Here is a 25,995-nt window from a genome sequence, read left to right as displayed (position 1 = left end):
TATGGGGCTTACATCAAATGAGGCTTCCAGGTGATGGAGCAGTAGCTGCAGCGTCATTCTGGGCCGGTGAGATGAGTTCGTTCAAGGCAAAGAGGCTGTGTTCTGGTGGCTGACCGGCTGACCTGTGAGAGGCCACGGACCAGTCCGAAGCCTGTCATCGAACACTCTCCAGGGTCGTTCTTCTTCCCTGTTCTTGGCCCCAAGAAATCGAAGACCTCACCAACGTCTAGGGAAACATTTGGTATAGCCTTGGATATTGATACGTCCTTGTCTCATTTGACGTTCTTGTGTCTCACTCGAACGAAACCTTGCCGACTGAGACAATTTTCTGTTACCTTCGCTGACTGAATTCGCGCACGCGACCCCGCTGATGTTTGCGCTGTAAGCACACGCAGCGGTCGGTCAAAGAAAAGATTCGGGTAGTGCAAGGCTGGAACATCCGCGAAGACGACCTTTCGCAATTACCAAACACGACCGACGTGACCAGGTTACGAATACAGGCGCGAAGGAAAATCGAAAATCGCACATCCGCAGGTGCGGGCGCAGCAAACCATGATCGTTCATGAGCTGCACAGCCGTGCTAGCACTACCGAGCCTGGGTCCATCGACATTTCCACGGGAAGGATCAAGGAATGGCGTTCTGTTATCACTCTCATTGTTTTCGTCCTCACCAGTAAGTGGGCAGTGACCCATTCAAAATCAGAGCTAAAGTGCGAGCACAGACATCAATGTGCTGTTCGACTTCATGATACCCATCTATGTCCCCAAGGTGTTGTGGAAAGGGATTGTCTCGACCTCCACGGCATTGCGCATTACATCGAAGCCATCACATGATCGCCCTTCACATGGTGCATTCGTACGGTTCAATTTCCCTATGAATTTTGTGACCTCTCCGCTTATTGCTGATCTCTTCCTGCTCGCCATTACTGCCATTGGGAGGGACGAAGTCAGAGGCGGAACTATCGGTGCTAATGGCATTGTACCGTACGACATCATGCTGTTCTTCTTGTCTCTGGCATACATCGCTATCTCGGTCGACGCTTCCGGCTTGATCAGATGGCTGGCTTTCAAGGTCCTGCAGAAGGGAGGCAAAGTCGGTCACAGGCTCTACCTCTACCTGTACCTATTCTTTTTTGCGCTAACAGCTTTCATTGGCAACGATCCTATCATTCTCTCTGGAACAGCGTTCCTCTCATACATGACTCGTGTGTCAAGCAACATCACCCATCCTCGAGCGTGGATCTTCACACAGTTTGCTTGTGCCAACATTGCTTCTGCTATCCTGGTCTCCTCCAATCCTACCAACCTGGTCCTGGCAGGCGCTTTCAAAATCACCTTTATCAAGTACACGGCCAATGTCATTGTCCCTGTTATCGTCACTGGCATAATACTTTATCCTTTCCTGCTCTACATCATTTTCCAGGACGAGAATTTGATTCCAGAGACAATTTTGATGGAAGATCTTCCCGACCACATCAAGAACAAGACGCCGGTGAACCCTAACATCCCATTTGCAAAAGACGACAATGAAGACCAAGTCGCTGACCCTTCCGACACGGACGAACAGAAAAGCCGGAAACAGCTGTCTCTCGAGGAGATCTTGAATCCGTTCTTGGACAAAAAGGGAGCAATTTTCGGCGCTGCGATCATGGCTACAACCCTGGTCACTGTGCTCATCATCAATGCAGTCGCACAAGGCTCCCACGAAACACCAGTGTTCTACGTAACAATGCCTGCAGCTTTCGTCCTAGTCATTTTTGACCTTGGACTTGGCTGGTTCGACAGGGAGAAGACACGTAAGATTGCCCAAGCAGGTAGGCGCAGAGCCGTAGAGAAAAAGGCAGAGAAAGAAAGAGAGAGACTTATGGTCCCCGGAGAACCTGTGCAGCCTCGAAACGGCGAGTCATTCGCCACAGGTACCACTGTGAACGAGAAAACATCGACACCAACGGCTACCACGCCACCCCACACATCGAACACAACACTGGATCCTGTTGCCGATCGAGAGCGCGATGTTGGGGAGCAGCACCAAACAAAGCCGTCTCCTCAAAAGCGGCCTACGACTCTCGAATCCATTGTTAAGGAAAGATACCAATGGGCCGAGGAGACATTTCCCACTACGATGACAGTCTTCAATCATCTGCCACTACCTTTACTACCTTTCGCATTCTGCATGTTTGTCCTAGTCCAAGCACTAGTAACGAAAGGCTGGGTTCCAGTATTCGCGCATGGATGGGACCACTGGGTAGAGAAAACAGGGACCGTCGGCGCAGTTGGCGGTATGGGTTTCCTCTCCGTAGTTCTCTGCAACGTAGGTTTCGCCCTTCAGATTGTTCGAGCGCAGATGCTAACGAAGTGGGACTAGTTCGCAGGTACAAACATTGGCACTACGATCCTGCTTTCTCGTGTCGTCCAGTCCTGGCAGGAGATCCACCATCAAAGAGGTACAAACATCTCGGACCGAACCTTCTGGGGCACCGTGTATAGCATGGCAATTGGTGTAAATTACGGGGCTTTCAGCTTGGCGTTCAGTGCCTCGCTTGCTGGCATGCTGTGGCGCGACATCTTGAGTCGCAAGCACATCCGTGTTGGTGGGCTGGAGTTTGCGCGCGTCAATCTGCCGATTATTGCCATTACCATGGTGGTTGGATTGACGGTCCTTATCGGGCAGATTTATATCATGAGGGATACTTCTCCCTACAATGCGTGACAGACTTAACTAGACTTACTTGGTTCTTCAAACTCGCCTTCCCCAATCCTTTTCGCGGTGCCGTATGAGCCAGTCTGTGCAATTTAACGTATCTCGTCTTCCGTAATCCCCTTCTGCGCATAGCATAGTTGCGGCGGAAGACTAATAACATAGCGTTAGCACACGTTGCGACACGGCACAACCATCGGGCATACACAAACAAAGAACCATTGCAAATTAGAATCTTATTTTGCAAGATGGGGTCGTTGATAAACATTATGAGCTACAAACGCTCCTCTATTCTAATTTCTCTGGCGGATACACAACGATGCGATCAATGTCAGCACCCTTGTAAGTCTGGTTGTTGAATAGACCACCAATCTCGATAGTGTTGTTCTTGCCCTTGTCCAGGAACAACTGCAGAGGTGTGCTCAGAATGATGCCCTTGTGGGTATCCCTCTGGTACAAGCTCTCGATCTGTTCGGTCTTGCCGTTGACAATAACACTCGCGATGCGGCGGAGTTGCCACGTACCGCCAATGCGATCTGGGGTGCCACCGGGCTGGTCGCCGAAACCCATGTCGTCGGTGTTTTGATAATAGAAAGAGACCCATTGCGGCTTTCCTTGGCCTTCAATGCCGGAGAAGGTGACCTTGCTGTCGTTACCGACGATGCCGGTAAGAATGATCTCGTGGCTGCCAAAAGTAGCCTCCTGCTTGAAAGCGCCACCGGTCACTGTAGCATCTTTGCCGTAATAGGTCTTGCCCTTGATAGGCTTGACCTCACCAGACTTGACGTTCAAATCGTAGACATCATGCCACTTGACCTCGAGCGACTTCTTATCCTCATCGATCTCAACTGGAAGCCAGATGTAGCGGGACTCCCACAAACTGATCGAGTCCCATTGGTCGCCAAGATAGAGGTATGTTGTCTTCTTTGTGCCGTCGATGCGGAGAGAGAAACCAGACTGTGAGTTGAAGGTTCGAGTGTTGAGAGGGGAAACGATGAACGGCTGAGACCAAGGTCCCTCGAGCTTATCAGCACGGAATGCAACAACATTGTTGGGCCTGTAACCGGTCTTGTGGCTCATCAGTGCGAAATAACTCTTGTCTGTCTGAATGATAGTAGGAGCCTCAAGATCGTATTTGTCCCATCGGTGAATCACCTTATCAAGAGCAGTGATGTTGTCGTTGTAGGAGGTCAGATATACATCGCGTCCCTCGCGGCGGTCACCGTTGGAGTACAAAGCATATGCCCGGCCGTCCTTGCGGTCAACGAAGAGACCGTAATCCTGCGACCAATTGCCGAGCGGAAGGGTAGCGTCAACAAACGAGTACGGCCCGGTGATGTTGTCGGCTTGAGCGAAGCCTTGAAGAAGCCAACCGTAAGTGGAGTTGTCCGCGTGCCAGAACATGTGGTACTTCTGGGTCTGCTCCGAGAAGGTGACCTTGGGTCGTTGAATAATGTGCTCGGTCGAGATGTAAGGGTGACCCTCAATCGGTGCTGCCGGACGGATTAGTCGCTAGCGATTGTGTGGAGCACGGTCTAACTTACATAAAGCCATGCCTTCTGGTGTCCATGTTGCTAGGTCGTCTGAGCTGTATACGCTGACACCTCCACCCTCAACTTGACCCTGAACCTTGTACTCTCCGAACAAGAAGAACTTGCCGGTTTCCTTGTCGACGGTCACACCGCCAGCGTGAGCGTTGACCAAAGTACCATCGGTTGCCCTCCACCGTGCACCAGGAACAATCCATTTTGCGGAAACAGAGGCGGCAGCTAGCAACAGCTGGCAGGAGATTGTACTGAAACCCATGATGGCTCACAATGCTCTCAATGTGAGGTACCGAAGATACCGCAGCCCGGCAACAATATTATATACCATCTGCAGGTTCCAGGATGTTTGTAGCCTGTTTAATCAAGCCAAGCCATTCCGGGCTATTGCTCACCGAACCGTCAGGCACAGCCAGTGCTGATCTGGGATGCGGGGCTCCGCAATCTCATTACGGATAAGATCAGCCGATTATTCCGGGGACTGCAGCGGCGTTGTTCCCTTTTTGCGGAGCATTCGCTTCGCCCTCACGGAGAAACCAAGCCACTCACTGTGAGGGGATCTCGCGTTACGCAGATGTTTGCGCGAGTGCTACTTCATCGAGAAGGTGTTCCGGATAACGCCGAGCAGATTGAGCAACGTGACGATGGGCCAAGGATGGCCTAGGATCTGTGCAATGGGCGAAAGGATGGATGGTGATACTTGGAGGTCGGGGTTCGCTTAGAAGGCGACGATGACGGCACAACGGCCGAGGTGCGTTTGCGGCGTACAGCTATTCTTGCAATCAAGCTTCCATTCAATGAGAAAGGGGCTTTAGGCCTCGCCACGCAGCATGGAGCGAGTTTTTGAAGCTGTATGCTCTCAATTTCCAGATCTCAAGAAGTGTGCGGAGTGTTCCCCGAGGCTCGACTACCGAATACTCACCAAATTCTTGACCTCAACCAGCATGGTCCTCGACGTCCTGACCCTGTGTATCTGTTTACTCTGACTGTGACAACGCTCTGACATCGACATTGTCATTATCATCACGGAGAAAGGGATATGAGGCCCACTCCCATCGCACATTCAGTGAGGAGAAATTACATCTCAAACTCCACTCGAAATGACGCTCGAGAAACACTTTGTTTGTCACGGAAGACCGACAAAGCTCAATCTCAGAGCTCAAGTATTTCCTGGTCATCAGGAGATGACCCCTTGGCACTGACCAGATTGTTCAACCAGGTCGCCAGCCTGTATGCAGCCTTGCTGATTTGCAACTCAACGATTGGAACTGCTCCATCTGCATAGCCGTTGTAGCCTAGATCCTCGTCACCGCGAAGGCGTCTATAAACATAGTCGCACGTCCATTTGTTGCTCTCCGTCGCCCACGTCGTCGCACATTTCGCTGGCGTTGATGGGTCGCTGCACGCAATCCACGTATATGGGGCCTCATAGAAGCTGTCTCTGTGAATTCGGGAGACTAGATTCTCGAAGAAAGGGTCAATTGAACGGTTCGAGAAAGGTGTCTTGACCTCAGCAGCATAGTAGGGAATGAATCCGTCCCAAACCTGTTCCATCAGCCATGATCAAACAAGATTAGCTGCGTTATGCTTACAGCATGAAGCTCAGTTGAAACGTTGGCAAACTTGACCTTGTAAAAGTTTCCACCTGCAGCGCGTCCTGAAGCATGCAGCGGCTGTGCTATATCTCCAAGGAAATGAGACACCCACTTGAGTGCATAGGAGCACGTCAGGTTGCTACCTCCTTTCAAGGTACCCGTCTTCACATCCTTGATGCAGCCTTTGAGTATCCCAGTCTGATTGGCGATGGCACTGACAACACAACCGCCCTCGGCGCAATCGCTTGTATAATTAAGGTTGCAGTATTGTGGTGGGTGATCATGCGTGTCTATCCAGTGCCACTGGTACGAGAAGCGTCCTTCGGCCGTGTGTGCGTACCCGTCTGCCCACGCAGCTGCACGGCCTATGGAGCGGTTGTATTGCGGTTCGAGGATTTCGGCGAGGATGGAGGTTGACTCAGGATGAAGGAAGGTTTCGGCCATGAAACCGATTTGGTTGTGCACTGCCTGTCGTTAACTATAGACACAAAGGCGGTAGATGTTACTATACCATCTGTATTCCAGGCCGAGGTTCCGGTTAGCAAAATTGCGGGGCCAAGTAGCACCTTCGTAGTAACCATGTTTCTTCGAGTCTGGGTCGGTCGTTGAGAGAAATCGCTACTGGTGCAAGTAACTATGGACCGGGTACAAGAGAGTATGCAAAGCGTACTTGCAGTGATGCAAAGCGTACTTGCAGTGGTGCAAGTGGTGGTGAGAGTCAAAACAGCACGTGTATCTGAACAGGATTGATAACTTCGTTTGCGCTATACTTTGCTTTGCGCTGTCTACAACAAGGACGCGTCAATGTTGCGTGAGGTTGGTCACAGCAAGGTCAGCTGTGACAGGACGCGCCCGGTCGCAAGAAGCTAACCCGATTGGTCAAAACACAAACAGACACTATCAGGGCACTCCACCAAAGTACCATCAACTTTCCCCTCATCGATTATTCCAGCCATCAAAAGCATTAATTCATGCATTAGAGTCTACCCGTGAGCTTTCAAACTACGCCTAATCTGTATGTGCCTTTATGCAACCATCACTATTAGTCCATATGTCAACCGTGGACGAGCATGCTAGATACCGAGGAAAGTAGTGATCGATGCTCGCGATCCAGATAGCTTGTGATCGCCTAGGTCTGGCCAATTTCCTTCGTCTCAGTGTTGCAATTGCGTCGATCTCGATACTGATAAAGATCTGTTGTCTCACGCAAGAATCGAACGTGAACGAAGCCAGCGACCCAGACTCGCCAATCCCGATTGTAGTGGCCAGGTCACTTTTTGGCCCAGGACTCCTGTGCTTTGTTCTTTATCTTCTGTCTCTGCGATATGCACCTTCGAGCCTTCCCATCAATGCTCTCAAGCAGCACTCCGCACTTCAGAGCACCTGTCATGATGCACCTCTGTCATGGAACTTCTTTTAGGCCAGCACTTTCCTTCCAAAGTATACCTATAGCCAGAAGGCCTTTGATGCCGACTGGTAACATGATGAACAGGCTGTACTCTGCCCACAGCACCCGAGCCCCCGCTACACTCAAACCAGCCCTCATACGTCTTTCAAAAACGCACACCAGTGCTACGAGCATCTGGCCAACGACCACCGTTAGAGAATCAGCAGAAACTGCCGAAAAAGGCGAACGAGCGACAGGGAATTGCCCGACTAGAAGCCAGGCGCCTGTTATCGTCCAGCTGAGCGAAGTTGTCACCATATGGCCGCATCTCTGGTGAAGATCGGGCTATCCGCCCTGTGCAGGTCCATGCTTGCGCTATTATTGCATAGCGGTTGATGCATCCGACTAGCTTTCACCGTCTTACGTCTCGAAGGCAGCAGTGAATAACGATTTTCGAATTGAAGATGACGGTCAGGGTATGCTTTAAAGTTCAGCTCTGAGGGTTCGACGTCGAGTGTACGACGCTATACGCTATGTATACGAGATAATACGAGTTTAGAGCTAAGGCAATGAAAGTCTGCCTTGACAAAGTTGACATGCATTACGCGCATGAGCACGTAATTAGCCAGACCGTGTATCGGATTCGCAGTGCCATCGTTGGTCGAGACGCCTATTGGATGCAAGAGGATACCCGTCTCATTCTTATACCTACTTATGAAGGGTTGAGGTCGCTAGAGAAGTGGAGCTGTCTGCATAAGAAATGGAAAGTTGGAGTTTGTACTTCGTAGATCTGCGTGCAGCACAGCGCACCTCGTTGTGTGGAACGTGGCTCAGCGGGCAAGCCTACTCGAATCGGAGTCGTTTGTCGAGCAGCGTTGCTTGTGCACCGCCACCGATGACGAGTTCTGACAACGGTTGATCGCCAATACACCCCCACATCATAGCTCCGGCTGCTCTGAGATCAGGCTTCTACGACATTGCTTTTATCCTCCCCGGTGTCTTTGTTATAGCTCTTCCTTTTGCTGACATGCTTTTCTGACTTCCCTTCTCTTGTTGCTTAAGTCTCGATGTCGAGCTCCGACCGCCCATCTAACGCGAACGCGCGCGATGATGCCCCACCACGACCAACCCAGTACTCAGAACCCACTGCCGCAGAACCACCGCTGTACACGCCTGACGATTCGTCACGGGAGCCTCCCGCACCGGAACGTGATGCGCCTCGTCCTCCGGAACCAAAACCAGAGGCTTCGTCATATGCCGGCTCGTATCGACCTTCTGATGCTGCGCGACTCTCAGCCACGTCAGTCTAGCAACACCATCTAGGACCAACCTTCTCTGTTAACACCATGCGCAGAACAACGGTAGAATCACACCATGACCTGAGCCATGTCGACGAGCAGCATGCGACCCCCACTGATGCCCCTCCTCCAGCCTACAGCGAGACCCCCGGTACACTCCAGAGTGACAATGCTGAGCTCGATACGAACGCGACTGTTGCCGACGACGGTCGAGTGAACATTCGGATCAACCAGAAGAGCCGTGCCCTGTCGCAGCTGATCGTGCCGCAGATCCAACGACAGCTTGTACAAGTTCGAGAAGACCCAGAGCCACCTCCACCCTACATCCCAGAATTTCTTGGTGGTGCTCCAGGACAGAGCCCGCCCCCACCTCTCAACATCGTCATTCAAGTCGTAGGTTCCAGAGGCGACGTGCAGCCCTTTGTCGCGCTGGGCAAGGTGCTGAAAGACACATATGGACACCGCGTACGACTAGCTACACATCCAGTGTTTAAGGACTTTGTGATTGAGAACGGCCTGGAGTTCTTCAGTATTGGTGGTGATCCTGCTGAGCTTATGGCTTTCATGGTCAAAAACCCGGGCCTGATGCCTGGTATGGATACCCTTTGGAGCGGCGATGTTGGAAAGAGGAGGAAAGGCATTGCAGAGATTCTACGCGGGACCTGGAGATCATGCGTAGAGACTGGAAACGGACTCGGCATTGATCCACTAAAGCAGACTGTAGAGGAATGGATGGGCATTGAAGAGCAGCTCCCTGAGCAGCTGAAGAAGCCGTTTGTAGCTGACGCTATCATTGCGAACCCACCGGCTTTCGGACATGTGCATTGTGCAGAGAAGCTGGGCATACCATTGCATATGATGTTTACGTATGTACCGCTCTCTGAAAGAAACTTTGCATCAGCTAACGTGGAATAGCATGCCTTGGTCGCCCACACAGCAGTTCCCCCATCCTCTTGCGAACATTCAATCTTCAAACGCCGATCCGACAATCACAAACTACATGTCCTACATTATGGTTGACTTGCTGACCTGGCAAGGGCTGGGAGATATAATCAACAGGTTTCGTAAGGAGAGTCTGTCCCTAGACCCCATCAGCATGATCTGGGCACCAGCTATGCTGGCGCGGATGAAGGTTCCATTCACTTACTGCTGGTCCCCTGCATTGATTCCAAAACCAGCCGATTGGTCCCACCATATCTCAATCGCAGGATTCTACTTCCTTGATCTGGCGCAGAACTACACTCCCGAGCCAGCCCTCGCTGCTTTCCTCAATGCAGGCGAGCCGCCAGTGTATATTGGTTTTGGCTCAATTGTCGTTGACGATCCAAATTCCATGACCAAGATGATCATGGACGCAGTTAAGATCACCGGGCGACGAGCCTTGGTGTCAAAAGGCTGGGGTGGCCTTGGTGCAGATGAACTAGGCATTCCCGAAGGAGTTTTCATGCTTGGGAACTGCCCCCATGATTGGCTTTTCAAGCGCGTGTCGGCTGTAGTACATCATGGCGGTGCTGGGACAACAGCTGCTGGTATTGCTGCAGGAAGGCCGACAGTCGTCGTCCCTTTCTTCGGTGATCAGCCTTTCTGGGGTGCTATGGTAGCTAGAGCTGGTGCAGGTCCTGACCCGATCCCCTACAAAGATTTGACAGCCGAAAAGCTGGCCCAATCGATCAACAACGCGCTGGAGCCTCAGTCCCTCGAGCGGGCGCAAGAGCTTTGCAACAAGATCAAGCAAGAGAATGGAAGCCAAAGTGGGGCGCAGTCCTTCCATCAGATGTTGAACTATGACGACCTGCGATGCGCGGTGGTGCCAAACCGGCCGGCAGTCTGGCGAGTGAAAAGAACACAGGTCAAGCTCAGTGCCAAGGCAGCGACGGTGCTTGCCCAGGAGGGCGAAATCGACTTCAAAGAGTTGAAACTGTAAGATGAACCGAAGAGCGCCCAATGCAAGCGTACTGACAATATTGTGCAGAGCCCGTGCCCGCGAGTACCAGACAGATGAAGGTCCATGGGATCCTGTCTCCGGTGCAGCAAGTGCGCTCACCGGCACAGCGACATCCATCATGATGGGCGTTGCAGATATGCCCATTCAGACATTGAAGTTGCTCAATATTCATCCTGATGCTAGAGCGACATCCAAGAAAGGTAAAGAGAGAGCACAGGGCTCTGAGGATGCGTCAAATCCCGGTGAATCGAGTCGCGTTGGTCGCCCGACCACTTCACGTACTGCAACAGGTGCTGATTCGATGTTGAGCGGACGAAGTACACCGCCACCAACACAGTCTCCAGCAAATGGAAACGAAAAGCCGGGCGTTCCGGGATCTCCTTCGCACAGATCTGCCTTTATGTCAGAGGCATTTTCTGCTTCTGCACAGGGTTCAAGATCTCCATCTCTTGATCGTGGTCGGCTTCTGTCGCCGGAATCCTGTGGACCTAGACGAAAGGACTCGACTTCTAGTTCAGGCGTGCCTCGCTCTGATACTGGTTCATCATCAAACTTTGCGGACAACCTCAAGAACATGCAGGTTGACTCTGCAGTTGACACTGGTAAAGGTCTTGCACGCATTGTTGGCGCAGGCTTTAAGTCACCCATGGACTTTTCGCTTAACGTTGCTAAAGGTTTCCATAACGTTCCCAAGCTTTACGGGGGTGAGGTCAGGAAGGTTGATAATGTGACCGACTTCAAGAGTGGACTTACCACAGCCGCCAAGGTGAGTACCGCACCAGCAGACCTTTTAGGCATCCGCTAAAGTACGACAGCAATTTGGATTTGGCCTCTACGATGGCATCACTGGCATCGTTACTGACCCGTACAAGGGGGCCAAGAAGGAAGGCGGTGTTGGCTTTGTCAAAGGTGTGGGTCGCGGTATTTTTAGCGTGCCGTTCCGTGTCATGGGCGGCGCATGGGCGGTCCCGGGCTACGCTATGAAGGGCCTGTACCAGGAGATGATTAAGAGCAAGGGAAGTGGTGTCCAAAATTACATCATTGCCGCACGTATCTCGCAAGGCTACGATGAGTCTGTCACAGTGTCTGCTCAGGAGAGAGCGGACATTATCAGCAAGTGGAAGATCGTCAAGGTCCACATGAAGAAGAAAAAGAATGCGGGAGATAAGATGGACTCGCTGCACTCGCTAGTCGCCGACAAGAGAAAGAGAAAAGACGATCGACGCAATAGGGTGGATGCAACCCTCGCCAGGCCGGAAACGCGTCCATCGTTCTCACCCGCTCTTACCCAACCCAGTAATTACAACGGATCCGATGAGCAGACCTCGCGCCCGAGTTCCAATACCGTTCCTGCCTGGAAGATCCAGGAACAAGAGCGGATGTCACGAGCGACAACCGCGTCATCGCAACAATCTCAGCAAACAATCACAGAAGTGGAAGCTCAGCTTGCCGCTGAAGAAGAGGCCGAGCGCCGCGAACTCGAAGCCGCCATCGCGGCGTCTGTCGCCGAGAATTCTCATGGTAACGCAGAAGATGCCCAGCTTATGGCAAACGCTATTCGCGCTTCTGTTGCAGAGCTGGAGCGGGCTCCTGCCAATGCCAGTGTGCAGGAGGAGGAAGAGGCAGTCAAGCGGGCAATACAAGCGAGCATGGCAGAAGCTGGCCGCGGCAATGTAACAGAAGATGAACAAAAGTCGCTGGAAGAGACGTTGCGAAAGTCCCTTCTTGATACTTCCCGTCACCGCAGGCATGGAAGCGACTCCGAGTGGGATAGCTCTGATACTGAGGATGATGCCGACTTCCAGCGAATCTTGGCTGAAAGCAAGGAGCTTGCTCACCTTCAGGAGACTCATCCGCAGCACATTCGGAATCTTGCTTCAGAGCAAGAAAGTGGGACCGCGGATGATGCTGGCGGTGATGCCGAAGCGATCACCGAAAATGAAGAACTTCGGAAGGTGCTCGAGGAGAGCGAGAGAGCGGAGAAGGAGCGACAGGCTAATGCTAACAAAGAGAAGAGCGAAGACGAAATTGTTATGGAATACATCAAGAAGCAAAGCCTGCTGGAGGAAGAGCATAGACAGAGACGATTGCAGGGCAGGGACACCGTTGGCTCGAGTTCTAGAGCTGAGACCGGTGCGTCTGGTGCCTCATAGATGTCGAAGAGAGAGATATTTTCCTCTTGGCACACCAACTATCACAGCAATGATACCCTAATTATACTCTATATCAGAGTCGTTCTTCACTGCGGGCTGACCGCTCTTTCTCAATGCCCGTTCCGAAGGAAAGGTTGCTTTTATCAGCCGAGCCAGAGGGCTGTAATGCAACATGACTGGTGTTCATCACCATTTCATACTAGCAACAGACCATCACTGCATCGTCTTGCTGTTAAACGGGTCCCATTGCATTGCTAGCTATGTAGTGCTGTCCTGTGCTTGGACTCCATGCGTCCGTACAGGAGTCATGATGATTCTCCGGTATGATCTCAAGGCCGGTACGCCATTATCGGTAACTTCTAGGATCATGTGCAACGGTGAACCCTTCTCTGATGTGGTTGGAGGGTTGGATCTAAAGACCGCGCAAGAGATTTCGGCCGGCGGTATTGAAACCTCCACCTGCCTCCCTTGATCGAAAGGTTTGATGTCGATGTTGATGACTTCCCAAGGGTGCCCACTCTGGATAGCGCTGGGTTCTTTGTACTGCCACCATTTGAAATGCAGATCATCTCCGTCAGGGTCATAACTTTTGCTTGCGTTAAAGCGAATAGTAGACCCAGCATCAACATCCAGCCGCACAGGACCCAGCCCAGCCGCACCGTCGAGATCCACGACAGGTGCATGGTTCACCTTGCTGAAGTCGGATGTCAACGTCCATTGCATTCTGGCAGCAAAGTCCTGCTGGAAGGAAGTCCTCCAGCGCCATATGGTCGCCCTACATGAAAAGTAGCTTTCTCCGTCCTTGCCAGTCACCATATCGATACAGTCAGAGAAGTGACCTCTAGATGATTTAGCTTCACCCATAGGGTTTACGGAAGTATAGCGTCCTCCCCAGCTCCCCCAGCTGGGTTCTTCTGGGTCACCAAGGCCGTTCTGAACCAGATATAGGAATGTCGGTGAATCCCCTTCCATGGCATACATTACATCTGGATACTTTTGCCCGAGGGGACCGATCTGGAAATTGTCCTTGATCCATTCAGGAGCCAACATCGTGCGATCGGCGCCAGTTCTGTCTTCCGGATGCAAGCCCCCAGATATTCCGGTCCAGGTAGCACCAAAATATTGATTCCAGCCGTGCACAGAACAGATATAGAACAGGCCTGGCCAATTTTGTCGAATCCACGCCCCCGTATCATCTTGATCACTGGTAGTATAGATTCGAATCTTCGAGCGGACCAAGGCGGCGTCGCTGCGACGTCGGATTCTGTACAAAACAGAGGCAAGTACGTTTGTCCCACCCCAGACCAGAACCCACAAGGGCCGCTCATCGTCGGCGAGGAGCCTTTCCAGAAGTAACTGGGCTCCAGCGCTGAGTGGGATGTCATCTCCGACAGCTTCCATGCCATATACTGGAGCACCACTTCGGACAAGATTCCGGAGATGGTCAGCAGAGGGATACGGATTGGATGGGTGTGTGTGTGTGTTGAGATTATGCACCACGTCGGCGTAACCATCCAGGATATCGTGGAGCGCTTCTGGGGCGACTTTGTTGCGCAGCCACGTGGACGTCACAGGCACAATGCCTTCAGTATCAAACTGATTTGAATACGTCAGATATCGGCAAAAGGATTGCGCATCATCTGGCTCATTTGTGATGTCCGTCAAAATGAACGTCCGCGGTTTTGTCGGGTAAGTTTGTAGATGTTGAGCCATTGCACAGGAGATGCAGTTGCTGCAAAAAAATGAGTATGGATGTTTAAATATGTACGTCTACAAGAGATGGTGTTGCAGCACAGATGAGTTTAGTCATCAGCTGTAAACGTTGGCTCTTATGCGGCAATATTAGGCTATGCGTTTCCTGGGCAGCTAAGTGCCACATTTGGCAACAGTAGGCGCTGCTATAGCGCGACGCGATACCACTTCGATGAAGAGAGTTCCTGTGGAGATGAAATGGTGATTTATAATAGAAGTGTCTAGTATATGGGATGGTTTTGATCACAGTCATGTCTTGTTGAGAGGATAAGTTGGGTCACTGTTCGAGTGGATCAAGGCATGGTCAGCATGGAGGATCTCACCAACTGAGGCAAGCCAATCGGACGAATGCGCGGGTTCAAAGCACAATAGGATTAGCGCGCACGATCAGATTTGGTGTAAGTACCAATCTACTCAGTAGATACAACAATAGTGCTAAAACATATGTAGGCGCTCGGTACCTAGGTAATTAGCAAAAACGCGAATGCTTATAAACCACCGTAGCTACGCGACTTTCCACATAGGCTGCTGTTGCCGGCTTGCGCCTTGTGCTAGAGTTTCTCCCAATGTAAACACACTATAGAATGTTGGATAAAGTTTTCAGGCCACAATGTACCGTCTGCGGGCTTATCCTTCAATCTGAGTCCAAGCGCGCAATCGCCACCCGCAAGCTCACTCAGTATCGTTCTGCAATACCTCCATTGCCTTTGTACATGACCTTGAGATGCTGTACACTCAGACTTTCACGTTTATCTGCCTTGTATGATCACCTTCCAGGCTGCCCAGCAGCGAAGCTGCCGCCTATCACAGCCTTTGGAGTTGTCGCTGAACGTCTTTCTACATTAGTCAATCCTATCGATTAATCGCACCAAGCCTCCTCTTGGATCGTCTTTGTTGGCTAAGTTTCATCGAGTAATCGGAGGCACGCCCCCCCCACGTTCCGAGTTTGATCGTGTGCTAGTGCGGCTTAGTCGCCTCCAGTGCTTTGCACTCCGACTTTCCCCAGACTCCACAGTTCTGCTTCTGAGCATGTGGATCATAAGCCTCTATAAAGCCGGGCGGAACCAGGTCATGTTGAACGATATGCCCATCATGTCGAAAACTCACTCCCGCTGCGACTCTACCCATGAGACCGGGAAAGTCAAGATTGCAACCGAATTCATCGAGGATATCGTCGTCCAGCCACCCTCAACTCGTACAGCTGAGCACCCGCAGACGATTTGGCAAGAGATTAGATCCAATCCCCGAGTGATCGGGTATTCCTTCCTCGCAAATGCAGGAGTATTGTCATTTGGTTTCGACATTCTGGTTACTGGTGCCGTTACAGCATTGCCAGCGTTTTCGTAAGCCCCTTTCATGAATTTTGAGTACACACCTAACGTTCTAAGAGTTTCGTATGGCGAACAGTACAACGGTAAACTGATTCTGCCAGCACTCTGGCAAGGTCTTTGGACTGCATTTATCCAGCTCGGAATAATGATGGGCGCCGCTTCTGGCGGTGTGTTCCAGGACAGATTTGGTCGTCGGTCAGCTTTTGGCTTAGGAGGCATCCTGACCGCTATTGGTATGATGAATTCTGTGTCTTGATCTTCCAGCTGAGTCAACAAAAACTGAGACTGCTATATAGGGACTGCTTTGGCATACAGCTCGCCAGAGGTAGCTTCTCTCACAGGTCGCCGGGTGCTCTTTCTTCTCTCTAAGATCGTCACGGGTAACGCTATTGGAATCCTGTTAACAACGTGTCAGACGTACGTATCTGAGATCGCACCCACGAAGCTTAGGCCTGTTCTCCTGGCTATCTTTCCGTTCTCTGTTGCGATTGGCCAGCTGGTTGCGGTCTCCGTTGTCTTCTCCCGTGTCCTGATATTCGATACCTCTTCGTTTCAGGTTAGTTCGTCTATTCACATGCATCTGGCACCATGCTGATAGTACAAGATTCCCTTTGCCGCAATGTGGGCCTTCTCGGGTCTTACTATCATCGCTGCTGTCGTCATTCCTGAGAGCCCTACCATGCTCATGGCTTCTCGAGAACCGGAACTCGCCCGAAAAGCTTACCTCAGACTTCACGGATCTGTGAGCGACGTCGATGCTACCCTCAGTGGTATCAAAGATACACTAAATCACGAGCACGCAGCCGATGAAGGCAAAGATGCATCATTCGCTGAATGCTTCAGACGTACCGATCGCCGTCGTACACTGATCATCATTCTGGTTGCTTTGCTACAATATCTTCTAGGAGTTTCCCTTCTCGCCAACTCCAACTACTTTCTGATCATGGCAGGAATGAGTCCTACACAATCGTTACAAATATCACAGATTGGGGTTGGTGTACAGCTGGTCGCTACCGTCATTGCATCTTTCACGATGGTTTATCTAGGAAGACGAACAATAGTTCTCTGGAGCGCCTTTGCCACGGCCGTCATGTTTGTCGCAATGGGCGCCGCCGGGTTCTTCGAAAACGATACTCGAGCGGTGAGGTAAGTTTCATTCTAGCGATCAGTGACTTAGGTCAAGATTAGTTTACTGACATTTGGAAGGTTCATCGGAGTCTCCATCATAATTGTTGGCACGATCTCGCAGCTTGGCGTCGGTGCGACATGGCCTGTCCTCATTGGCGAGCTCTCATCTTCGCGTCTCCGCGCCAGATCTTCCGCCATAGGGTTTATCATAAATGCCTTAGCTGGTGTGGTCTTCAGCATCAGTGTTCCCTACATGTTTAATGCAGATGCTGGAAACTTAGGAGGCAAGATTGGCTTTGTCTTCGCTGGCCTCTCTTTCCTCGGATTCGGTTTGTCGTGGATCTTTTTGCCTGAGACTAAGAACAAGACTTTCGACGAGTTGAATCATTTGTTCGAGATGCACACACCCGCGAGACGCTTTGCGAAATCATAGTGTCGACGTCCAAGCAGGGAGCGGGCCTAGCCTGCCTGATAAAGGGCTAAGAGTATGCAGTTAAAGTCTTGAGTTATTCGAAGTAGGAATGAGACGTGGATAGATTTAGTTTAAGCAATTGATTGTACCCGTGACTGATATGTACCTAGGTACCCTGCGCAAGTGACACCCATCCAAGGAAATATCTCTTTCAAACGTTCACTCGAGGGAGACAGCGTCGCCGGAGCGAATAATATACTTGATCGTGAGAAACTAGTGCTCCGTTCACCTACTGTTCTGAACTTCTTGAAACAGATGCTTTCCCTGCCTTGGATCAGACTCAAGACGTGAGCGAGCTCATCGAGTCGTTGAGCTGCTGTGTACGTCCTGGAACATGCGCGTGCAGGGAACGCCACGACCATGATGCATAGCGCCAGAAGGTTGCATCATTGTGAAATATCCTCTACTAGCTGCTCACCTAGTTTAGAGCGATTTGGCCATAACAACACAATTTGTTGATATTCTTATCCTGTGCTTTAGTCTTCAATCAGAAGTTAACTACAACACAGGATCTGTGTTGTAGTTACAATCGCGTCTGCCCGCCTATGGAACAAGTCCCCTTCTAGAGCGAACGACCTAGGGTCGAGGCGTCATCGTATTATGTCTGCGTGGGAGGACATGCAGCAAGCGCTTACTGATCCACTACCCACGCGTCATTCCCTCAGTCTGACTTAACCCCTGACTACCCCATAGTCAGAATGACTTCAAGCATCACTGAACGGTAATATTCAGACAAAGATTGTTACAAAGCAGTTTCCGAGCTATGCCGTCCCGCCTACTGAACACGAAGGATGCATTGAAGGCTAGGAGTCGTTGCATACTTAAGCAGGCAGGCTGCAACGCAGTATATTTATAAGCAAACCAACAGATAACAGTGTAAGGTTTTGCGGCCAGCAGATTTTCATCCGGTTCTAACGTTTCAGTAGCGGAGACTCCCTACAGCTGCCTGCTTAAGAGTTAAACAACGCTATTACTGCGATCTTTTTTAATCTCCTTATAAAGACCTTTTAAATTAGAGTCTAGACTGCAGAGGATAAAGATTAAACTATAGAAGAGGTTTTGTTAAATTAAACACTTATTATTAATAGACTTAAGAGTATCTAAAGCACAATATAGAATAGCGCGCTGGCCTAGGGCCTAATCCACCCCGGGTTGAATTTTGTGTTCTAATTTTGTGAACCCCCCCTAGATTTTAAGACAAATTTTACTAAGTATACTAGCAGCAGCTAATATTACTAAGCAACTAATAGCAATAATAATAATACTAATACTATAATAATTAAGCACTATATCTTAGGTAGCTATTTAGTAGCTTTAAATATATTTATATTAATATTATATAGTTATCTACTAACTAAGTTTATACTATAGGTCTACTAAATACCTATAACCCTAAAGTCTATCTACCTAAACTTAGATAATAAAAAAGTTATATATATAGGTTAGAAAGCCCTCTTATATAAGTAGTAACCTAAGCTATTCTATACCTATCTTATTTACTAGCAAGTAATACTTATTCCTAACTACTCTACTTATAGTAATCTTATCTTTAAATAATTTAAATTTACTAGTTTATACTTACTCTCTTCTATATAGTAAGAGTAGGTATATAAGCCTATACTACCTCCTAACTAAGCTAGACTAGGCCTAGTAACTTATTTAAGGTTAAGGTAACTATCTTCTATTTAGTAGCCTAAGGAAGGTATATAATACTATATATTATATATAGTAATAGTTTATTAATATATTCTAGTGTTTCTAATACTACCTAGATTAAAGGTATAAGGCTATAAATTTAGTATATAAATAGCACTAGCACTAGATTAATATATATTACTAGTATAGTAAAGGTAAAAGTATATATACTATTAGAGTTAGCTATAAGCAATATTTATGCGTTACTCTAAGTTAAATATTTAAATACTTAGAGAGTAATAAGTATAATAAGTAAAATAGAAATAATAGAGATAATTAAGATAGGACTATAGCTATAAATAGTAGATACTCTTGTTAAAAATAGTATAGAATACTAACTAGCTTATAGTCTGCTCCTACTATAGGAAGACTCTTAGAGTTATAGGTCTTCTATAGTATTATAGGTTATATATAGTTTAGGAACTTAAAAATCTTTTAAACTTCTATAGAGCTACCTAATATATTTAACCTATAGTTATAGATAGCTATACTTATAATTATTAAGTTAACTTATATATATATATAATTAATCTTCTTAATAAAGTATAAAAAATAGGGGTATATTATAAAAAATCTTATAAAATAGGCTAAAGCCCTCTACCTATAGCATAAATATTATTATATACTTATTATAGTAAAGTATATTCTAAGGATATATTATAAATTATATATAGTTCTAAGAGCTTTAAGCATATAATATATTGCATAAGCTATATTATATATATAAAAGTTAACTTAATAATTATAAGTATAGCTATCTATAACTATAGATTATTAGGTAGCTCTATAGGAGTTTAAAAGTTTTTTAAGTCTCTAAACTATATTTAACCTATAATACTATAGAAGACCTATAACTCTAAGGGCTTCCTATAGTAGAAGTAGACTATAAACTAGTTAGTATTCTATACTATTTAAAATAGCAGCATTCTAGCTAGTAAACAAGGTAGGCGTAGAATAGCTTAGGTTACTACTTATATAAGAGGCGTACATGTCTTTTTTATTATCTAAGTTTAGGTAGATAGACCTTAGAGTTATAAGCATAAGGTTCTAGGTGTTTAGTAGACCTATAGTATAAGTGTACTTAGTTAGTAGATAACTAAAATATATTAATATAAATATATTTAAAGCTGCTAAATAGCTACCTAAGTAGTGCTTATTTATTATAGTATTAGTATTGTTACTATTACTCTATAATATTAGTTGCTTAGTAATATTAGTTGCTTAGCAATATTAGCTACTACTAGTATACTTAGCAAAATTTGTCTTAAAATCTAGGGGGGAGAAGAGAGAGGTTTATAAAATTAGAACATAAAATATAACCTAGGGTAGATTAGGCTCTAGGCTAGTGTATATGCATATAGCTTGCTATAATTAAGTAGGTAAGCCTATATTTAGGTAATCTATTTAGTAGACTACTATCCTATATACTATAGGACAATACTTATATTAAATATAAACGAAAAACCTATAGGTTATATAACCTTATCTAATTAAGCTTCTGCTATAGCTTAAGCAGCTTAATACTAGTTAATTAGCCTCTATAGGCCTAAGCCTCCTATACCTCTCTAGGTGCTTAATTAGTAGTTATTCAATTAAGCTACCTAATAGTAGTTTAATGCTTAATTCTGCAACATACCTTCTAGGTAGTTGCCTATATTAGCAAGCACCTAAGAAGTAGTTAATATAATTATACCTTAATATTAAACTTAAAGAAATATTGTGCTATTTTAAGCTTCTAGTATAGCAGCTAGGACTATATTCTAGCCCTAGTCTCTCCTTAAACTATTAGTAGTCTAAATTTTATATTCTAAGCTTAATAGTGTAGTTAAGTAGCTTAGTTAGTTCTAGGAACTAGTATATTTTAAATAAGCGTTTAAGATGTTATAAGCAGCGCGTTTAGTTTATTTCTTAGTAAGCTTAGAGTTGCCTATGCACTGCTTATAATCTTAAGCTTATAAGAGAAGAAGAAGTATACTTAGCTAATTACTTAGTTAAATTTAATCTTAATAAGTAGTTTAGCTATGCCTATATTATATAGCTAGAATTAACTAATTTACGTATATTATAATTATATAAGTAGCTTATTAGCTTGTATTTAAGTATAATATTATCTATTTTCCTTTATATTTGCTTTTACTATAAATATAGTTAGATAAGAGCTAGAAAATAGGGTTTAAGATGCTTAGGCACATTATATACGCGCAATATTTACTCTTACTAAGCTTAGGCGCATATATAGTATAGACCTCTACCTATTTTACTTAACTTTAAGGTTACTTATTATAATAGTAGTAAGTATACCATTTTACTTCTTTGCACTTCTTCTATTCTTTTCTCTAGCTTATTCTTGCTTAGGCTTACTTTTAAGTAGCTTATAGGCTCTTAACTAGTATAAATTAGTATTATTATTTTTTACTTAGTATTTTTAGATAGTATCTTATTAAGCTTCTTATATTAGACTTTTAGCTCTTTTTAGCTTTTTACTAATTCTTATATAGCATTATTAACTACCTTATATCTACTATACCTATACTACTGCTACCTATGCTACCTATGCTACCTATGCTACTATATGCTACTTACTTACCCCTAAGCTACTTGCCTCTACTCTATCTACTACTCTAGTAGTTTAGCACGTGCTGCCTAGCTATAATATTATTACTACTACCTTTGCTACCTACTAGGCTACTACTATGCGCTATGCCTTCTCTATGCCTACGCCTATATAGTTAGTAAGTGTGCTTGCTACTACTAGTAGTATGCTTAGTGCCTCTAGCACCTTAAGCCCTCTAGCAGTAGTAGGCTGCTTAGTTTTTAGCCTACTCTACCTACTACCTGCTACGCAGCTTGCTTCTACACCTACTACTTACCTACTACCTACTACCTACCTGCTACCTATGCCCCCTACCTAGCATATACTCCCCCCTATCTTATAGAATAAGTAGCTATTCCCCTATATTAGGTATACTAACGTGCTTCTTAGAAGCAGCTCTACTACTCCTTATATTAACGTGCCTAGCATAGGTAGAAACTAGCACTACTACTCCTACTACTTAAAAGGGTACTTATACTATCTACTATAAGTAGATATAATTTTAAGCTTATAAAACTTAGACTAATTACTTATAGGCCTATACTACTAGAGCCTATAGCTAGTTACCTCTATAATAAGCTATATACTAATAGTGGCTTTACTACCCCTATAAGTAACCTACTTATTTTTTATAAACTTTAGCTAATTAAGTATATAGTATATAACTACTCTATATACTACCTTTAAGGAGCTATATAATATATTAGTAGAGAGAGAGTATAAGTAGGCCTATTAGGTGTTCTATATAGGTGCTTATACTTCTCCTCTAGCCTACTTAGTTTCTATTTACTCTAGGGGGAGAGAGGTACCCTCTCTAGATAATTAATAATCTTCTATTTCTCTCTTAACTTACTTATTTTCTATAATACTTACTTTATATAGATTCAGGTAGAATAAAAAGTGCTTATAGGCTTGCTTAAGAAGTACTTTTATAAGACTATTAGCTAGTATCTTACTTATTTTTAAGTATTATACTTAAAATATACTATAGGCATGCTCTTATTTAAGCTATAGATTTTATATATCTATGTAGCATAGCTTAGTAATAAGTTACTTACTCTTTTATATAATAAGATATATTATTTGCTAATTATTATAAAATATCTTCTAAGTAACTCCTAAGTTAAGTTAGAGCTTATTAAAAAAAATTTTTTAGAGCAACACTCTCTTTTGCAACATACTCTAATATAAGTAACTCTACTTCTATTATTAATATTATTACTATTACTTAATAAGCTACTTTCTATATAATTAGACTACTAAAGAGCTATGTAATATACCTCTAGAAAAATTATTAAGTTGCTTTATTATTAGCAAAGAACATATCTCTATAAATAAGGAGTTAGCTACGAGAATAAGCTCTATATTATATACCTAGGTGCTTAGTCCTATATAAATATATAATAACTTAGTTAGCTACTTTAAAGTAAGTAGCTTCTAGGTTAGTAAGATAGTATAATAACTAAGAGGTAGTATATATAATATTAGAGTATATTATAATTATAGTATATAATATAGACCTAATATATACCTAAAATGCTTTAATTACCTACTTTAAAGCTTCCCCCTTGCTCTTAAGTAGCTCTTCTACTAAAAGAGAAGTATATAGAAAGGTACTATTACCTATAATATTAAACTTCTTTATAAGCTTATTAATATATATATTATATATAAGTATTATTATATAAGCTACTTAATTGCATATAATATAGATGCTAAGAAACTACTTAGTAGGTTCTTAATTAGTAATCTTATATTTCTTTATAAGTAAGCTTATTAATTGCTTTACTACTACTTAATTATCTTTTGTTATTGATTATAGATCGTGAGCAACTAAATTAATCGATAGACTAGAACAAATAATTAAGTAAATTAATTAGGTTCTCTATCTTCTCTAAGGTGTTGCAACTACTTAAATATATACCTTATTTAGAGCTTAATTAGGCTAAAATACTGAGCTAATTAGAGATTACTGTAGCCTAGACTTATTGTGCAGTTAAGGTAATTAAGGTTATATAATCTAAACCTTCTCTATAATCTTAGAGGGTTGTTAATTAGTAACTTGCTGCAATACACCCCCTAGGTGCATTAATCTGTTAATTACTATACCTGCTTACTATAGTAATTATGTTTCTTTCCTTTAATTAGTAATCTTAAAAATTTATTATTATTACTTGTTTGCTATTATAACTGCTCTTAGCACTTTGCTTAATTAAGCAAGCAAATAGTTATGCTAAGGCGTATAGTAAATAAATAATATTATGCTCTATGCTTGCTTATTCTAACTCTAACTCTTCTAATTGCTCTTATGCAATATTATTACCTTCCTTTACTCTAATCTGTCCCTTAATTGCTGCTAATTATAGTATAGTTAACTTAATTATACTTAAGGATATATGCTAATCTTTTAATTAAGGTCTCTACTCTAAGTAAAGCGCCTAGTAATTCTCTAATTATGCCCTCTACTATCTGCTAGACTTACTTAGGCTATCCTATTACTCCTAAAGCTCTAATAGATACTCTTAAGCAGCGCTAATCTTATAAGTCTTATATTCTAGATAAGTAGGATAATAAGTCTGCTTAGTCTAATTATCCTAATCTTCCCCTAATTAAGAGTAATATTTAATTCTATATATGCTTTAGTTGCATAAAGAAGACCTAGGCTACTATATTCAAGATCTAGATCTGTTATAACTAGCTAAGTAGCAGCAGCAATTAGTGCATTAAGTATAGTATGCATCTATACCTACTTGCAAATAGTATAATTACTTAAGTTTTTAGTTAGTGCCTTAGGTATATGTGCAAGAACTATCCTATAAGTATCTATTTTAATCCTTATAAGGTTATAATTATTTATTAATTAGATTATAGTTTATAACCTAGGAGTTAGATTATAATTGTCTTACTAAGCTTATTACTAAGTATGCTAAGCATCTTAATAAGCTTAGGCCTTCTACTCCTTAATTAATTAAAGGTCTTGCTTATCCCCTAATCTAGTATTTTAACAACTTAATTACTAATCCTGTTATAGTAACTCTAAAGTTAAAAAATAGCTCTAAGCGCTCTACTCTAGGCAAATTATCTAATCCTATTCCTTCTTCTTAGAAGAAGAAGCTTAATATAGTTAAGAGGGTAGGTTCTTAATTAGAGTTTAGGTAAATTTTACTAATCTATTTCTAGCTTTAAGTAAAGTTTCCTTCTAATTCTTGCCTAGTTACTCCTAATTAAGAAGTCTTTAGTCCTTCTAAGGCTCCTCTAAGCCTATATAAGCTAAGGTCTTGCATAATCTCTTAGAAGAGCGCTAATGCTTATAACTGCTTATTATATTATAATTAGCTTAAGGCTGCTGCTTCTAATTAAGAGGTTAATCCTCCTATAAGTATTTATTTCTATTCCTTCCTTTACTTATGCTAATCTGCTTAGAAGAAGTCCCTTATTATTTCTTAATCTCCCTCTCCTGCTATTCCTGCTTTATCTATCCTTAATTACTACTTGCTTAATTAAGTCCTTGCTAATACTTAGCTTAAGGCTAAGAATAAGGCTTGTGCTTAGTATACTGCTTATATTTAGGCTAAAAAGAAGTTAAAGGCAGAGTAGGATTAGAAGAAGCTTACTAAGCAGGAGAAGATTAAGTCTAGGATTAAAGATGCTAGAGCTTTTACTTAATCTCTCCCTACTAATTGCCTTAACTTTTCTTAGGCTTAGCTTAATTAGTATCTTAAGGCTTATAAGGCTTTATCTACTTAGGTTATATAAGTGTTTAGGATTCTAGATTATATCTTTAGAGTAGGTAATAATTATAAGGAGAATAAGGAGTAGGAGTAGTTACTGCTCTTATATAGTTAATTAATCTCTAGTTCTGCTTTTCTTTATTTAATAGTTTGCTTTTTTCCTTAGCCCTAATAATTAATATTTTATTCTAAAATCTAAGTGTTTTAAATGTTAATTAGTACTTTAAATAAGTTAAACTATTGCTTAGTAAGCTTCTTAGTTAATCTATCTGCAGGCATGCTCTTAGTATTAAGGTACTTAACCTTAAACAATCTCTTTAAGTGTTCCTGCCTAAGCTAGAGGTTATATATATCTATATAACGCAGCTTAGTTATAATCTGCTTATTCTTCTCTATTATAAGCCTAATTATTTGCTAGTTATTGCACTAGATATTCTAGACTTGCCCTAGGTTAAGCGTAAGCTTACTAAAGAATCTCTTAATTACTATTATCTCCTTAGCTATATGTTCTAGGGCGATTAGCTTAGCCTCTATAGTTAATGTTATAATTGTTAGTTGCCTAGCAGCTTTCTAAAAGATTAGTCCTCTAAATATAATTAATATATAGCTATAAGATAATCTTTAAGTATCTAGATTATTAGTAAATAACGCGTTACTATAGATTATAAGATTA

The 25,995-nt window shown here is 44.3% G+C and overlaps 6 protein-coding genes across 6 annotated transcripts; 3 read left to right on the top strand and 3 right to left on the bottom strand.

Moving 5' to 3' along the window:
• The first annotated feature begins 113 nt into the window (after positions 1 to 113).
• C7974DRAFT_386796 (uncharacterized protein) lies at positions 114 to 2,754 on the top strand. The gene is made up of 3 exons (XM_046141097.1): positions 114 to 673; positions 723 to 2,311; positions 2,366 to 2,754. Exons 1-3 carry the CDS (start codon positions 553 to 555, stop codon positions 2,708 to 2,710), a joined length of 2,055 nt encoding a protein of 684 aa, XP_046002098.1. The 5' UTR covers positions 114 to 552; the 3' UTR covers positions 2,711 to 2,754.
• A 232-nt stretch (positions 2,755 to 2,986) lies between these two features.
• On the bottom strand, positions 2,987 to 4,504 carry C7974DRAFT_301766 (galactan 1,3-beta-galactosidase-like protein; the record flags this gene model as incomplete). Its single annotated transcript, XM_046137863.1, has 2 exons — positions 2,987 to 4,191; positions 4,243 to 4,504. 2 exons carry the CDS (start codon positions 4,502 to 4,504, stop codon positions 2,987 to 2,989), a joined length of 1,467 nt encoding a protein of 488 aa, XP_046002097.1.
• An 890-nt stretch (positions 4,505 to 5,394) lies between these two features.
• On the bottom strand, positions 5,395 to 6,418 carry C7974DRAFT_301829 (phospholipase C/P1 nuclease domain-containing protein; the record flags this gene model as incomplete). The annotated part of the gene is made up of 3 exons (XM_046137866.1): positions 5,395 to 5,787; positions 5,835 to 6,301; positions 6,349 to 6,418. The coding sequence occupies 3 exons, from the start codon at positions 6,416 to 6,418 to the stop codon at positions 5,395 to 5,397; spliced, it is 930 nt and encodes a 309-aa protein (XP_046002096.1).
• A 1,939-nt stretch (positions 6,419 to 8,357) lies between these two features.
• On the top strand, positions 8,358 to 12,749 carry C7974DRAFT_117153 (uncharacterized protein). The gene is made up of 4 exons (XM_046135091.1): positions 8,358 to 9,388; positions 9,438 to 10,442; positions 10,495 to 11,233; positions 11,283 to 12,749. Exons 1-4 carry the CDS (start codon positions 8,571 to 8,573, stop codon positions 12,618 to 12,620), a joined length of 3,900 nt encoding a protein of 1,299 aa, XP_046002095.1. The 5' UTR covers positions 8,358 to 8,570; the 3' UTR covers positions 12,621 to 12,749.
• C7974DRAFT_117154 (uncharacterized protein) lies at positions 12,750 to 14,805 on the bottom strand. The gene has a single exon (XM_046135092.1). It carries the CDS (start codon positions 14,331 to 14,333, stop codon positions 12,879 to 12,881), a length of 1,455 nt encoding a protein of 484 aa, XP_046002094.1. The 5' UTR covers positions 14,334 to 14,805; the 3' UTR covers positions 12,750 to 12,878.
• Positions 14,806 to 15,020: 215 nt separating this feature from the next.
• Positions 15,021 to 17,361, top strand: C7974DRAFT_329008 (general substrate transporter). The gene is made up of 5 exons (XM_046139050.1): positions 15,021 to 15,715; positions 15,761 to 15,936; positions 16,000 to 16,259; positions 16,308 to 16,849; positions 16,910 to 17,361. Exons 1-5 carry the CDS (start codon positions 15,402 to 15,404, stop codon positions 17,262 to 17,264), a joined length of 1,647 nt encoding a protein of 548 aa, XP_046002093.1. The 5' UTR covers positions 15,021 to 15,401; the 3' UTR covers positions 17,265 to 17,361.
• The last annotated feature ends 8,634 nt before the right edge of the window (positions 17,362 to 25,995 follow it).

The sequence above is a fragment of the Boeremia exigua genome, assembly GCF_020726555.1.
Source record: "Boeremia exigua strain MPI-SDFR-AT-0100 chromosome Unknown C7974scaffold_2, whole genome shotgun sequence".
NCBI classification, from domain to species: Eukaryota; Fungi; Ascomycota; class Dothideomycetes; order Pleosporales; family Didymellaceae; genus Boeremia; species Boeremia exigua.
Note: the sequence above shows the minus strand (reverse complement) of the source record. Positions and strands in the feature narration are given on the sequence as shown.

What these genes read in the sequence shown, in the direction of transcription:
- C7974DRAFT_386796 (XM_046141097.1), top strand. Translation starts at nt 553, where the DNA reads ATGATCGTTCATGAGCTGCACAGCCGTGCTAGCACTACCGAGCCTGGG. An exon ending in CATTGTTTTCGTCCTCACCA is followed by an intron (nt 674 to 722) that starts GTAAGTGGGCAG and finishes GTGCGAGCACAG; the next exon opens with ACATCAATGTGCTGTTCGAC. An exon ending in TCTCCGTAGTTCTCTGCAAC is followed by an intron (nt 2,312 to 2,365) that starts GTAGGTTTCGCC and finishes AAGTGGGACTAG; the next exon opens with TTCGCAGGTACAAACATTGG.
- C7974DRAFT_117153 (XM_046135091.1), top strand. Translation starts at nt 8,571, where the DNA reads ATGCGCAGAACAACGGTAGAATCACACCATGACCTGAGCCATGTCGAC. An exon ending in GACTTCAAAGAGTTGAAACT is followed by an intron (nt 10,443 to 10,494) that starts GTAAGATGAACC and finishes AATATTGTGCAG; the next exon opens with AGCCCGTGCCCGCGAGTACC. An exon ending in GACTTACCACAGCCGCCAAG is followed by an intron (nt 11,234 to 11,282) that starts GTGAGTACCGCA and finishes AAAGTACGACAG; the next exon opens with CAATTTGGATTTGGCCTCTA.
- C7974DRAFT_117154 (XM_046135092.1), bottom strand. Translation starts at nt 14,333, where the DNA reads ATGGCTCAACATCTACAAACTTACCCGACAAAACCGCGGACGTTCATT.
- C7974DRAFT_329008 (XM_046139050.1), top strand. Translation starts at nt 15,402, where the DNA reads ATGTGGATCATAAGCCTCTATAAAGCCGGGCGGAACCAGGTCATGTTG. An exon ending in ACAGCATTGCCAGCGTTTTC is followed by an intron (nt 15,716 to 15,760) that starts GTAAGCCCCTTT and finishes TAACGTTCTAAG; the next exon opens with AGTTTCGTATGGCGAACAGT. An exon ending in AGGCATCCTGACCGCTATTG is followed by an intron (nt 15,937 to 15,999) that starts GTATGATGAATT and finishes ACTGCTATATAG; the next exon opens with GGACTGCTTTGGCATACAGC.